The following is a 16,495-nucleotide window of genomic DNA, read 5'->3' on the forward strand; positions in this document are numbered from 1 at the left end:
AGAGAAGAATTTTATGAATCTCGTAAATCCTTCAGATTGCGAAGCGTGTGTTTAGGGATGAAGTTGCAAGCCTCACTCCCTTCTTCCTGACCATAGTGGTAGAGGCTAATCACATAGTTTCATGCTCCGCAGAATTAAATGAAAATTGTAATACTAACTTCCTTTGACGCATAGTGTACTTTAGTAGGTGATTAAATCCTGTAGTAGTATTGAATTTATTACTGACCACTCCGTGGGATTGTTTGAAAAGAAGCTTTCATTTGTTTGAACAAGAAGATATTGCGTTTAAGATTAAAGCCAGCTTTAACAAACATATAGTCATTATGAGTTATTCAGCCATTATGAAATTCACCAAGGAAATAATAATTTTCTGTCGTTTTGCTTTGTTTCTCTGGTAAAAGAGGCACTGGAAAAAATAAATTATTATTATTATTATTATTATTATTATTATTATTATTATTATTATTATTATTATTATTATTCAGAAGTTGAACCCTATTCATATGAAACAAGCCCACCACAGGGGCCACTGCCTTGGAACTCTCTAAGCCTCCAAAGAATATTAAGGTGTTCATTAGGAAGAAATAAGAGGAAGGAAAGCGAAACACAGAAAAAAAAATCTTACATATTAAATAAACGAGGAAATTGTCTTTTTAAATATTCGCCATGAAAAAGGAAGAGTCGATCATATTTTGGGTTGGGTAAAGAATTTCCACCATCGCTTCGTCACTGATATTGTCAGCGATTCCGATTTTAAAAAGAAACCGACAGTTTCCTGGTGTGCGCGAAAGAAAACGGAAATGTCTCGGTACGAAAGAAAACGGAAATGTCTCGGTATGCGCGCTTCCGGTGAATAAAAATTCTCGTGCAAAAAAGCGAGAGAGAGAGAAAACGGCCACAGGAATCGCAGAAGCGGGTAGTTGTCGATGTCAGTTAAGATAATGTCTGGCATTTTAAGAAAACTGAAAACAAAAAATTGCATGAGTTCCATTTTTTTTTAAAGTACATATTTTCACTGATACTCGCGCCTGGATTCGTTAATTGGGTGTGTCTTGTGTCTTGAAAAGATTTAAAAATTAGTAGCTTAAAGTTGTGTTAATGATTTTAAAATTAGTATATTAAAGTTGAGTTCAGACATGTTTATATATATATATATATATATATATATATATATATATATATATATATATATATATATATATATATATATATATATATATATATATATATATATATAGTCTTAGAAATATCCGGTTTAAAGGCACGTTATGCTTGAGAATCAAAACAGATTATACGAGAGAGGAAATTAAAAACTCTTAAAAATAAAATGAAAAGACAGTGAAACTGAATAATGTTGAAAAAAATGTTATCACCGATGCTTATCTGCCTGTCACCGCATTTATGGCTTAAACGTCACACCTCACGAATAGACGATTCTTGACGAAACTCAGCTGATAAAGTCACTTTCTACAGAGGATGACCTTCTGGTAGAAATCAGGTCAGATTTGAGAATAAGAAGCCATGGAAATATTCACAACCATTACAACAATTTTTGACAGGTGTCAGTGCTCCATATATGGAATAACTTTAATGGTGATTCGTTGCTAAATGAGTGTATTTAAGGTCAGCTCTTTAAGGTCAGAGGTGACGGCCGCAGTCAAGGTCTGCTGTCGATAATAATTAGGACAGATTCCCTTCTTGCAACCGGAACTGATGGGAACTTGTGGGAACCTACAACTACAACTTGTTATGGAACATTTCCGAATACTTGATGTGCCTGAACTTTTATCATCATTGTTGTTGCTTCCCCCAAGAAGGTTGTGAGTTCAGCCGTGTTGTGTTTGTGTTGTGTTTGTGTAAGCCGCCAGTGCACCTCATGCAGTGCACTGTAGGCATTACTTAGGGTTCGTTGCAGCGTCTCTTCGGGCCCTAGCTGCGACCCCTTTCATTTCTTTGACTGTACCTCCGTCCATGTTCTCTTTCTTCCATCTTACTTTCCACTCTTTGCTAACAATTGCTTCAACATTATTTTCAGCGCTGAATGACCTCATAGGTCCCAGCGCTCGTCCTTTACTTATACATCAAGATTCATGGCGTTGTCAGTCATCAAGAAAACTACTGTGCCGGCTTTGTCTTTCTGTCCGCCCTCAAATCTTAACAACTACCGGGGCTAGAGGGCTGCAAATTGGTATGTTTATCATTCACTCTCCAATCACCAGACATACCAAATTGCAGCCCTCTAGCCTCAGTAGCTTTCATTTGATTTAAGGTTAAAGTTAGCCATGATCGTGCGTCTGGCAGCGATATAAGACAGGCCACCACCGGGCAGTGGTTAAAGTATCATGGCCCGCGGCTCATACAGCATTATACCGAGACCACCGAAAGATAGATCTGTTTTCGGTGGCCTTGATTATACGCTGTACAGAAAACTCGATTGCGCCGAAGAAACTTGCGACTCATTTTTTACTTATTGTTCGTATCTTTCTCAGTGATTTAACCCTGTTAGACCCAGAAGGTAGATCCAGGAATCAAAATTGTTAGTATTAATAATAGAAGTACCTTCGCCAACAAAGTCGGACTGTGTTAATGTATTCAATCGATAAATAAGGTTTCCTAACAGACCCGAAAACTTAACTGTGCTTGGTAAATAGAAAAATGTGTTCAAATAGGCTATTATTTTGTTTTTCTGTTATAATATTATAAATAAGAATAGTATTAGGAATAGTAGCACGGTAAAAAAATAAAAATTAAAGACCAAACTTAAAAAGAAACAAACTTAAAAAAGAAAAAAGGGGCTTCAGTTATGCAACTAGCGCAGTTCATTACGAAATTGCCAAGAGGTATGCCCTTCTTGCACGAAGCTGCGTCCTTGCATCGACCGTACAATTTTCATCGATTGCACATCTTGGGATTCCACGCCGGGGAGGAAATGGAGCGTTGCAAGCGTTGCATGGATAATATATATGTGTGGATAATATATATATATATATATATATATATATATATATATATATATATATATATATATATATATATATATATATATATATATATATATATATATATGTACAGTATTTATGTGTGTGTTTGTATTCACGAATAAACCTATGTAATATTTCTCTCTCTCTCTCTCTCTCTCTCTCTCTCTCTCTCTCTCTCTCTCTCTCTCTCTCTCTCTCTCAGCAGAAGAAATTTCCCATCGTATCGAAATAGGCGAGAATAGAACAAAAAAGGCGTTGCCATGGCAACGTTCCTTTATCTAGTGTTGAAAATTCTTCTGTCCAGTTTTTTTGATTTATTTTATTTTTATTTTTCATTGCTTCTTTATCTCCTCGAGTTGCAGTGAACGTCGGATGTATTCTGCTGCGATAACCTTGGGTTTAGTATATATATATATATATATATATATATATATATATATATATATATATATATATATATATATATATATATATATATATATGTATATATGTTAGCTGGTAGATTTGGACCCCAAAATTTATGGTATGAACACCTGCTTAACTTTTGGGGGTTGGCACCTCGGTGGCCTTGCTTATTATTGCTAAGGACCATCTTGTTTTTGTTGCCGGGCCCGACTGATTGTATGATTGTTATGCGATTGTTATCACTGACGTGTACGAAAATTCCACTTTCACGTGTGCATATCTTGTGCATTTTTATATCCCGTACATTTTTATATCTTGTACATTTTTATATCTTTATCTTTTTTTATGCTCCTCTGTTCACTTTTCCAATGATTTTCCAGTTTGACCATTATAGAACATTATTTTAATAATGCAAAAAGGAAGAAACATCATTGAGTCTAGTTTTATAGAAGGGAAAGTTTTTATGCAATACGATTATTATCTAAGCTTAATCCATTAAAAAAAAGTCTTATGAAAGAAAGTTTTTCATGAAATACAATCATCAGTCTATGCGTGTCTCAGCTTGATCCGTCAGTTTCAGAAGAAATATGTAAAATGTCTAGATTTTAAGAGGGCTAGTTGGCAAGGGTAAACAGGTTTTTAAATGGAGTGTTGGAACTCAGGCACTAATGAGTTCTACGGCCCCACCCCCTTGCACCTGTCAGGTGTGAATCTTTGGTTTTCATTGCTTATATGTTCGTTTGTACTGCCCCTCAATAGAGCATGTATTGGGAAGTTCTACCATTAGTGTATCTGTGTTCTCAAAATGGCCCTGGTATAGATTCGAAAGCGTTAGGTTTTATATACTTTTTTTTTTTTTTTTCCTTGTGGTGGAGTGTTTATATGTAAATCATGCGTCAGTGGGATTTTATGTGTATATATAGATAGATAGATATATAGATAGATAGATAGATAGATAGCTTGCCATTGGTAATACACACATCACTCGCATACCTTCAAACGTAACACCGACTTACTTCTGTCGCTCATTATTCATAATTACAGTTTGGTCAGTGTTTGAAAATATATATATATATATTTATATATATATATATATATATATATATATATATATATATATATATATATATATATATATACAGTATATATATATATTATATATATATATATGTATACTAATGTATGTGTGTGTATGTATGTGCATGTGTATGTTTAAGGGCCTTGTCTCTGTATAAATAACCACCTGTACCAATATCTGACATCTCCCTTCCACCTAATTCCAGAAAAGCCTCAAGACACATGGTGGATGCGTGGCTCATGTCCCACGCCCTTCCGCAGAACATGGGGTCTTCCGGCGGCACGTATATGGGTTTGGGCGGCCCGGGCACAGGCTGCGGAGGCCCCGGGAGTTCGGGGGCGTCCGCCCCGTGCCCGGGCGACGGCAGCGCTCCCAACGGGAGTAACTCCCACTCCGGTCAGCCCCCGGGTTCGAGGGCGTCCTCAGGTAAGTCTTGGGATGAATGAAAAAGGGGTTGGTAATTTTATTTATTGATTGATTGATTTATTGATTTATTTTGTATATATATATATTTATTTAAGTGACGTTTTAAATGGCTGAAATTAGACATATTAACAGAGTGTAATAGAAGGGATATCTAAGTGAAAGGTACTGTATGTATTCATTTATTTATTTTATTTATATATTTATTTAAGATTTATATATATATATATATATATATATATATATATATATATATATATATATATATATATATAGTTTTAATGACAATGGAGACGTTTTAAATGGCTGGAATAAGATGTACTGAGAGAGTTTAATAAAAGGCTATAACTAACTATAAGTTACTGAAGTAATTTTTTAAATACGACTATATGTGAGTGTTTTAAGATGTAAAATTCATTTAGCATGCAATAAAGAAAATAATAATTGGAAAAATGAAACATAAGCGACATTGTAGATATTTCTGTATAAGGTCCACAGTAATAAATAAATGGTAGAATGTGGGACTTTATACATTTATATAAAGTATATTATTGTGGACCTTATACTTTATACATTTTTATAAAGTCTCATTCTACCATTGATATATTATTGTGGACCTTGTGCAAAATTACTCCTGTTCTCGACGTTGACAGTTCTACACATTGTAGATATTCATTAGTTTGTCATGAGAAAATAATGATTGAAAATTGATATACAAGCGACGTTGTCACTTGTATTGGGAGTCATTTCACTGCAACTACGTACAAACGTCAGTAGTGAAATACATTTCTGAAAAATTACGTTAATTTTATTTACTACACAAAAATTTTAGCGAAGATATTGAGATGTTTCCGGGAGAAGGTTTTAGTTTGAAGGCTGTTTTTTTTTTTTATAAAAGGGTTAATTGTTCGTAATGTATTAGTTACTGAACTTTTTATATTAATGTAAATAACTGACAGTTACCTTTTGGATTACGAGTTTGTGCTATTTCTAATTATATTATATATATATATATATATATATATATATATATATATATATATATATATATATATATATATATATATATATATATATATATATATATATATATATATATATATATATATATATATATATATATATATATATATATATATATATATATATATATATATATATGTGTATATGTGTGTAGGTACACTGTTATACGTTCATAATAAGTACAGTATATATGGATATATTTGGTTTGTGCGCATAGATTGTAATACATGCTAATCTGATTTGGTCATTGTACCATACATACATGATTAACACACTTATGGAAATGCTCTACCACAAATACCATTCCATTTAAATGTCGTGACATTTTCTCATAGGTTATATTATACATTAACGTCATTTTCCATCAAGTATTTTGTTTTATCTATATTCCCGACTTTGTGAAGTTGAAAAAGAAATAGGTCTTTGACTTCCTTGTTAATGTTTTTTTTTTTATTTGACTTTCTGTTGTCTGGGCACCCTTGCCAACGGGGCCAACTAGGAAGTGATAATTGACTGTGATGAAGTTCTTTCATGTTTTTAATTTTATTTGGGTTTGTAAGTGTGTGTGTATGTATATGTATATATATAGGTATATACATATATCTATATTTATTTATATATAAATGTATATCGTATAAATATATATGGATATATATAAATATATATAGAGTATATATACATATATATAAATGTGTATATATATATATATATATATATATAGACAGACACACATATAGATATATATATTACTGTATGTATACATATATGCACATATATACATACATGCATGCATACGTACATAAATACAATATATATATACAGTACATACATTCATACATACACACACATACATACATACATGAATATACATATATACACACAAATACACGCACTCACTATACAAAATTATTCGTAGGCCTACGACGCCGGAGTAGAGAAATGTCGTTAATCCGGCGTTACTTTTCCGTGATGTAATTAGCCATAACATCTCAGTCCGAGCCGTATCTTTTATCATTCGCTCTTAGGCCTAATTTGGGAGAAATCCATTTTTTTTTTTTTTTTTTTTTTTTTAGGCGACAGGGTGTACAACATTCGCTGGCGTAAAAGGAGTTTTGTCGAAATAGGTGGTTTTTTTTTATTAGAACCTGATTTAATCTGCGTTGGTGGATGTTGAAATTAATTTAGTGAAGTTTATTTTTTTTTTCTTTTTTGAGAAGATACGTGTTGGCTATATATGACTGTCTTACAGTTTTTATTATTATTATTATTATTATTATTATTATTATTATTATTATTATTATTATTATTATTATTATTATTATTATTATTATTATTATTGAGAAGATGAACCCTATTCGTATGGAACAAACCCAGAACAGGAGCCATTGACTTGAAATTCAAGCTTCCGAAAATTATTATTATTATTATTATTCAGAAGATGAACCCTATTCATATGGAACAAGCCCACCGCAGTCCTCATACTTAATTGTTTCTATGCTTTGTGTGGTGTTCTTTGGACTTGTTGAGAGAGAGAGAGAGAGAGAGAGAGAGAGCATAAATTTATAGAGAGAGTTTAAGATCTGTGTTTATATAGGCTATGTATGTATATAGATATAGATTATATATTATATATGTCTATATATATATATAAAAGAGAGAGAGAGAGAGAGAGAGAGAGAAAGAAAGAGAGAGAGAGAGAGAGAGGTGCATATATAAACATATATAATGAGTTTCTTCAAACATTACAAACGCACAAGAATATATATGTTGATCTTTGCATAAATTCAAGTCCTCTTATATATGTCAGACCAGAGAAATATTTAGTAGTTCAAAGTGAGAGAGAGAGAGAGAGAGAGAGAGAGAGAGAGAGAGAGAGAGAGAGAGAGAGCACTTTGATAAAAAAAAAGAAATGTACACTCACACACTTCAGCGCCAGTGCCAAACTCTAGCAGACACCTTGGCACGGCTGTGGTGGTCCCCTCGCTTAGATTGACGCGTTCTGGTGGGGAGTTCGCCTGACGCTTTTCCGTTACGTCCGTAGGTTGATGAGGGCTTGAACGCGGCTGGATGGCTGCAGTGTTTATTACGTATAACAGTAGATTTCTTTAAGTTTAGAGGCCAGCGGGATGGGTAATCAGATGTCCTCACGGAGCCCAGGCCTGAAGGAAAGGGAGAAAAGTCCGCTTTAAGACCCAGAACAGAGGCGGTTCAGTGCTTGCTCTAATTGTAGCTCGGGGGCCATTTCGAAAGAGGATGAGATTTTGTTTCGTAACGTGGCGTCGCAGCGGCTGTGGTCATCGACGAAAGGGTAAAGTGGGGTCTGATCTCAAAGGGAACGATAGATCTTTGGTTTGAGAGCCGCCCCCTAAAAGAGAGTAGACTATAGTTACAGATAGCACAGGTAGTTAGAATACCAGATCCGTTGATTAACATACAGTAAGCAGGGAAATGTTTACCTGGATTTCGTATTTAGGGATAAATGGCCCAAAACTTAATCCAAAATAATTAGAGAACAAGTAAAAATGCGCCGAAGTTTCTTCGGCGCAGTCGAGTTTTCTGTACAGCCGCTACTGCGTATAATCAAGGCCACCGAAAATAGATCTATCTTTCGGTGGTCTCGGTATAATGCTGTGTGAGCCGCACCCCATGAAACTTTAACAACGGCCCAGGTGGTGGCCTATCCTATATCGTTGCCAGAAACACGATTATGGCTAACTTTAACCTTAAATAAAATCAAAACTACTGAGGCTACAGGGCTGCAATTTGGTATGTCTGATGATTGGAGGGTGGATGATCAACACACCAATTTGCAGCCCTCTAGCCTCAGTAGTTTTTAAGATCTGCGGGCGGACGGAAAAAGTGCGGATGGCGTATATGCGTATTCGGGAAGAGTCAGCGAGGCTTTCGGAGACTTTCGCCTCCCCCGAAGTCGGTGAAGAGTCAAGAGATAAACGAATATTCGGCAGGAGGAAGAGGTCCGGAAATAGAAGGCTGTTGGGACAGCCGTTTTCATCAGGGGAACCCCATCAGAGGAAAGGTCCTCTCTCTTTATATCTTCTCGTGTGTGTGTGTGGAGAGAGAGAGAGAGAGAGAGAGAGGAAGGGTTCGTCCTCAAGCACGGTATTTTTAGCTCGGTCTCTTTCTCAAAGCGGAGAAGGCAATTGTTTTTTCTTCGCGATTTTCTCATTTTCTTTACTGGGCTCTCCCAGCTTTCTTTCTTTACGATTTCCTTTTAGAAAGTCCCTTTGCGTTTATTGCATTTTCTTGAGAGCTTCATTTTCCTTCTGTTATATTTTTATAGATTTTTAGAGTTCGTCTTCTGAATAATAATTAAAAAATAATAATAATATTTAATGTTTTTATTTGTGTATTTCAAGTCATTGGCCCCTGTGGTGGGCTTTTTCCATATGAATAGGTTCATCTTCTGAATAATAATAATAATAATAATAATAATAATAATAATAATAATAATAATAATAATAATAATAATAATAATATCTTTATTTACAGTTTGTGGCTTAAGGCGTTCAAGTATTTATCATGCGTGTGTGTACGGAGTGAATGTTTCATGGATTATTCGTGAATATTTTCATTTTTGTAACTCCTTTTCCAAAGAGTGGCTTATCTGTTCACCCATATTTTTTTTCTGTTTGTTTAAGTGTTATGTTTCAAAAACAAGAAAGTCTGTATGACATGTATGTGTTGGATGAGTTTTGAATGTTTTGTGACATTTTCCTAGTTAAAAATTACTTTTTTGAATTTAATATTGTTGAATAATGAATAAGTGAATGCCTCTTTTGGTTCAATAGATTTACGTAATAAAAGCAAATTCACCCAAAAGGCCATTGAAAAATTCTAATAAAGTTTTTTTGGAGGGGGATAAGGACCAACGAATAGCTGGACCCAAAAATAAAAAAATTAACAAGATTTGCAATTAATCATTACCTCCCCAGAAGAACTTTAACCAAGAGGTTATTATATGTCCTTTCTCAATCTGAAAGGTTTTCACGAGGATCCAGGCTTGCTAACCAGTATTGTACATGATAACCACAGGAACTGGATCTGCTATCAAAAGTGGATCCGAAGTCTCTAGCCAGGGAAGAAGGGTAGAAGTATTGTGCTGTTAGTTGGTGTGGGGGCGGGGGCTAGGGGCGGGGGTATAAAGTTTATATATATATATATATATATATATATATATATATATATCGGTATAAAGTATATATATAGCATTATAGCGGTTTTTATTTTTTTCAGAAAAAATTTTCTGAATTTTAAGTTGTTTCTAGTTGACTGGTAGATATATATGTTTCGTTACACTGTGGATATCTAATGTTCAATTTTTATGTATATAATAGCGTTGTATGTGATTTATAGAGCTTTTAAATTCAGACTTTCGATTGTATTTCGTGTTGGCTACTAACGAGTTTCAAGTTATTAATAGGTAAAAGAAAAACCTGATACACAATTAATTAATTTTAAAAAAATTCAGTTTTCATTTCTGATCTGAATCGAGTGTTTGTAAAACTGTAATCACTTTTTGTTGACTGTTTTTTGAGTACTTGTATTTTTGGGGGAGGTTTTGCATCATATTTTTTCACAAAATTTAATATGAGCTTATAAATATTCATATTTTCTCATTAACTAGTGTGTTTTAATTTCTTTAGTAATCGGTTATAGAACAATTTGCTATTTTAATCGGTTTTGCAGGATTTTTGTGCATTAGTTCACCAAAGGTCAATTATTTTCCATTAGTAGCACAGCAATTTATTTTTTATATGTATTTTCGCATGGCGCTCTGAACAGATTTTTGTAATAATTTGGTGTTGTTTTACATTTTAATAGACTCTACTTTAGGCATTATATTTTTTAATGAAAGGTTTTACGTATAAGTAATCATGGATATTTATTGTGACATTCCTGATATATTCACATAAGTTGTCAGATGAAACATAATTTTTATTTTGTTCTCATTTCTGAAACATATTAAGACATCTTTGCGATACGTTTATATGAACACCATAGGTCATTATGAAGACATTTTTGTTTGAGCATTAGACATAACACAGCATTTTACATTTTTTAATTCCCGAAAGGTATTTTTTTATTACCCTTTCACATAACACATATCATTGACTATTTTCTCATTTTTGGAAAAAAAATTTTTTTTTATTAGTTTTTATCTTTTGCAATAGTTAACTATAACAGTTTTGATTTGGTATTTTGTTAAAGAAATTTTAATATAATCATTTTTGATGAGGCATCATGTTGTCATTTCTGACAGAAAATATCTACTTTTAGTTGTTACCAGAAGGTATATTATGTAGTCATTCATTATAGAAAAATGATTGATGTTAACTCTTAAGTAAAACATTACAAATGTTGACCCCTTGTCATGCTGGCTAAATGTTTAATGTTTTATTTGCAGTACGAAAACTAGAAAAAAAATGAATATAGGAAAAAATTAAGCACATTTATTATTACTAGTTTACATTTTTATTTATTTATTTGTCATAAAATTATGTGATGTGAATGAGTGTTGCTTTTCAGATGATTGATGCACCAAATAAAGGTTGTTTGATTCTATCGTTATCGAAGTAATATTAGATAGAAAGGCTTCTTGTATTCTTGTGAAGGAAAGTGTCTAGAGATATTTGTAATTAGAGGTCTGATGTTTTGATAAATATGTTTCAGGTAAAGTATTTAATTGTTTTCAGAATGTGTTGTGATGTTCAAGAACTGTCTTGGCTTTGTATCGATGAAAACGTTATTGTCTTGGATGAAAGGAATATAGATTTTTATAAGTATAAACCGCCATTGATACATATATGATGACATTGATGAACACTGGAGTAAAGTGAAATTTTTGACAAGTAAAATTCGATACTCAAACATGAATGAAATGAGAAAATTTACCAAGAAAAGAATATATATAATATATATGATTTTGATGAATAATGGAATAAAATGAGAAATTTCATATGAAAGCTCAGATGCTGAAACATGAATGAAATGAGAAAATTTACCAAGAAAAGAATATACATAATATATGATTTTGATGACTACAGCTAGGAAAAATAATTAAAATAGTCGATCATTTTAATTACAATGAAATGGAGTTAGGAAATTATACATGAGGTCCCTACCAAATTACGAAAACTATATACATATATATATATATATATATATATATATATATATATACACACACATATATATATATATATATATATATATATAATACATATATATATATACACACATACACACAAACACACAATGCACATTCAGCGCTGGTGACGTAATCGATAACCATAACGACATCACCATTGTTTGTTTAGTTTTTACTACTGTTTGTTTACTGTTTGTGTGATCCAGGGTCGGATAGGGGCACGGCAGATGCTTCTTTGCCAAGGGCACGTAGCTACGAGCCCTTGTCCTCCTCCAGGGCGCCTTCTGCAGGTTTGGGATTTTAATGGCATATTCATTATATCTCTCTGTCTCTTTCGCTACGTTTTGTATATATAAAATTACATGTATATATATATATATTTATATAGTTATATAGTTATATATATTTGTTTATATTATTTTCGGAATTACGAAACCAAGTTTATAGTCCTTATATTTGCATGGATCAATATCGTTTCTCTCATATTACAGCCAGTATTTGCATGGATATTTATTCTCTCTCTCTCTCTCTCTCTCTCTCTCTCTCTCTCTCTCTCTCTCTCTCTCTCTCTCTCTCTCTCTCTCTCTCTCTCTCAACTTACTTTTTTCATATTTGATATTCAGGCTGTTTGGACAAGCAGAAATAGAAAAAAAAATCGAGATGAAAAAATAAATACATCATAAATTTGTCCACTTGATAATATCTTTCATTCAATTCCCCCCACCCCCCTCGTGGAAAAAATATAATAAGATCAGTTTAGCAGCGTTAAGTGTCATCTCTCTTACCCCATAATGTTAATTGATTTTTGTTAGTTCATTGTTATTGTCACGATTTCAGTAAATTCATTGAAGTATCTCTAAGGCTGATTCACATAACATCACGTCACCTCAAAGTACGTGAGAATTTCTTAAATGTAATCAAATGGGCTTGTTCATATTCACGTCACATCACCATCAAGCACACGGCACCCACCGTCACATCACGGCACGTTTTCTCGGAAAGAATATTGCGACGTGACGTGTAACGTGACGGTGCTTATAATGCAAGTTTCTTATCGCTAAATCTGTGAGTCTCTGAGGATTGGGCACCAACTAAACGGGATTGTGATGGATAGTGTGTGAATACAAGTCACGGCTGATGTCGGGACGGTGATGTGACGTGACGTGTCGGTGACGTGATGGTATTATGTGAATGAGCCTTAAAGAGTAAAGATTTTTTTAATGAATTTTGTGCTTCGAAAAATTCTAAACGAAAGCAGAATTTACAGATATTTCAATTATAGTTATCTTTTAAATGTCCCATCTTTTCTCAAATTAAATTTCTTTATAGAAATGCATAAGATGACGTAAGGATTGTTCAGCAAAACTTGGGTTAAAGGAAATGTTTTATTTTATTGTCTTTTCGTATGCACTGGTATTTTACATATAGCTTTTTGTACAATAGTCAAATTTTTTTTCTCATAATTTAGAGTAGTTGCTGGAATGTGCAAGGAAATTTTCAGGTAAATTTTAGCTAAATTTACAGATTATTTTTGCAAAATTTACAAAAAAAAAATAAGTATTTAAAATTCTGTTTTGTTATTCTGTAATAATATTCCATCTATATGGAGATTGTATTATGAAACTATGTTTTATAATGACATTATATTTTGTCACAGGGTAATGCTTTTCATAGTTACTTACAACAGGAATAGCCAATTTCACTGAATACTTCCTTCATGCTTTTGATTCTCTTTATAAAATTCATGAAATTGTGAGACGCCAGTAAAATTCTTCCATTCGTCTCGAATGGAAATTTATGAACTGAGAGATGCTTTGATTAACCTTTTTTTTGGGGGGGGCGAGGGGGGCGGATCACTGAGGATTATCTGAACATAGGTCTGTTTCTCTGTTGTTAGGGAGGCGGTTCTACAAATACCCTGAGATACCATCAGGTTTTTCTGGGAGGTGTCTGGGTACTCAGCGTATTTCCTGGTCTGTGTGTGTGTGTGGTATTGTTTTTCTGTGCATCCATACTGACTGTACAGACACGCAGATCCAGGTGATCTGCCAGTTGCCTTTTTGGCACTCAAATGACAGGCACCTTTCTCTTGTCTGGCACTCTCCCTTGTGGGTATCTTTCCTTGGCACTCTTCTGGAGGGGGTGGGTGGGATCTTATGCGTGGCACTCAGGAGCTGGGCACCTGGGCCTCGCAATCTCTTGCGGGTGTGAAATGACTCGGCTATAGCAGGGAGTTGGTGCTATATCTTTATTTGAATTCTAACCAAGTAATAAAATAATAAAAACAATTTCTGTCACTTAGCCACTTTTCAAAATAGCCAGACTGAAAATAAAGTAGTGTTAATTAGCGACTGAGACGAAAATGTTAATTCATCCTTGCATGTTGACCCTAATTGCAACATGCTCGTACATAATCAGTCGAACCGTTACATTTTCATTTATTTTTTTAAATGATTATGAAAACAGTCTTTTTATTTGTATATGAAAGGACCGTACTAGCCATTTTATCATAACTTATATCAACGTTCAAAAATTCCATTTCAAATTATTTTTTATTATAAATTCTTCGTGTGATCTCGTGACCATTATATTTTCGTTTATTATTATATGATAGTACCCAGCAGTGTTATTTTTATTTATTTTCATTTCATAGAATATAATATAGAATTTAGGCCAATAGCCAAGCGCTGAAGCGGAAATTGACAGTAAGAAAGTTTGGAAGGTGCAAACCATTCTATTTTGTCAATGAACAGTTTCTCCTTGGGATATAAAGAAGAAGAATGTGAATTGGGGATTAAACGTGAAAAATAACTTCTTTATTTTCTAACTGAATCACGTCTGAACAATTTTGCAAGAATTTCGGTTTCCAGAAACTCTAGTTTTTATCCTAATATATTCCCAACCCTAACCCTGTAATTTTGGAAGCCTTTAAGGGGGAATTGTAAGATATTTAAAACTTTTTATGAATTTATGAATTTTTTAAATTAATTTCTTTGATATGTGAGTTGACTAAGTAAATAATTAAAAGATGTAAGTTTTCTCATAATTAAATCATATTCTATTCATTGACTTTTTTTTCGAATATATATAATTTTTATCAGTTTAGTATTTTTTTTTTTACATTTTTCTACAAACTCAGAAAAATCATGGTTACTGATACTTCATTTTGATATAAGTTTTCTCAGAGTCAAATAATTTTCTGTTCATCAATTTTTTTCGAATTTATATAATTTTTATCGGTTTAGTATTTTCGTCTTTTTTTTAAAAAACTTTTTTTTCTGGTGACTCAGAAAAACCATGGTTATTGGTACTTCATTTTAGCTGCCGGGAAATAACGAATTGCGAAATTTTAAATTGCTGTTGTGTAAACAAGTAACATCAAATATTGTCCGATGGAATTTTGAACTGCGTTCTCCCCGCCCCCCGCCCCCCGCCCCCACCATCCCTCCGTATCACGCTGGGGTAGGAGTCTGTCAGACGGGATTATAGTGAACTCTCTCTCTCTCTCTCTCTCTCTCTCTCTCTCTCTCTCTCTCTCTCTCATCCTCATGAAAGCTTAGTCAGAGTTGCAGAATTTCTAAAAATATTGATAAGTTTATTTTATATGCACGAAATTATTAATATCACTGAAGGGTGTCTTACAATGTGTTTTTTTTTTCATGTCATTTGGTACTGAAATCTTAATAAATCTGATTTTCTAAATATTTGTTCCTTGTCATCATTTCTTTCATTAATGCTTCTCTGCAAGATACTTCTCTTCTCATAATTCATATTTCCGTGGACGCTTTGTTCATATTATTTACTCTTTATCTTTTCATTTCTCGTTGTTCGTTTGTATGTCGTATTTCCGTGAATGTTTTGTTCATATTATTTACTATTTATCTTTTCATTTCTCGTTGTTTGTTTGTATCCTTTCACGAGTGTATTTCTTATGGTAATCGGATGTTATGTTCTTGTCAAAAAATCTTTATATGTCGCCATTAATTTTTGATAAGTGTGTTTGTGTATTGTGTATTTAGATTAATTATGTGGTCTGGGGTAGTGGAATGGTCAGTATTGTGTTAAGTAGTTCTAGTTTTTTTTTTTTTTTTACGTTTTTTGGGTGTTTATTTTCCTTCCTCTTTTGCAAGAGAGTTTTTCCATCGCTGGGTGAATCGTTTCAGGTGTCACCCACACTCCCTAAGAGGTTTATATATATATATATATATATATATATATATATATATATATATATATATATATATATATATATATATATATATATATATATATATATATATATATATATATATATATATATATGATTCCGACTCTAGTTTTACAGGGAAAGCTACAATGAAGTATTATGCTTGTGGCTACAATGAAAGCGCTGAGCCCAGTTACATTGAGAAGTGGAAAGTTGAAAAAAGTACTAAA

General features: G+C 33.0%; 1 protein-coding gene across 1 annotated transcript in view; it reads left to right on the plus strand.

Annotated features, from left to right (window-relative positions):
- LOC136855909 (dual 3',5'-cyclic-AMP and -GMP phosphodiesterase 11-like) overlaps positions 1–16,495 on the plus strand; it is a 64,465-nt gene that overhangs the window by 6,952 nt on the left and 41,018 nt on the right. The window contains 1 exon segment of the mRNA XM_067133362.1: positions 4,670–4,890. Within this exon segment, the coding sequence (XP_066989463.1) occupies positions 4,670–4,890 (221 nt within the window).

Source organism: Macrobrachium rosenbergii, chromosome 33, assembly GCF_040412425.1.
Source record: "Macrobrachium rosenbergii isolate ZJJX-2024 chromosome 33, ASM4041242v1, whole genome shotgun sequence".
NCBI lineage: Eukaryota > Metazoa > Arthropoda > Malacostraca > Decapoda > Palaemonidae > Macrobrachium > Macrobrachium rosenbergii.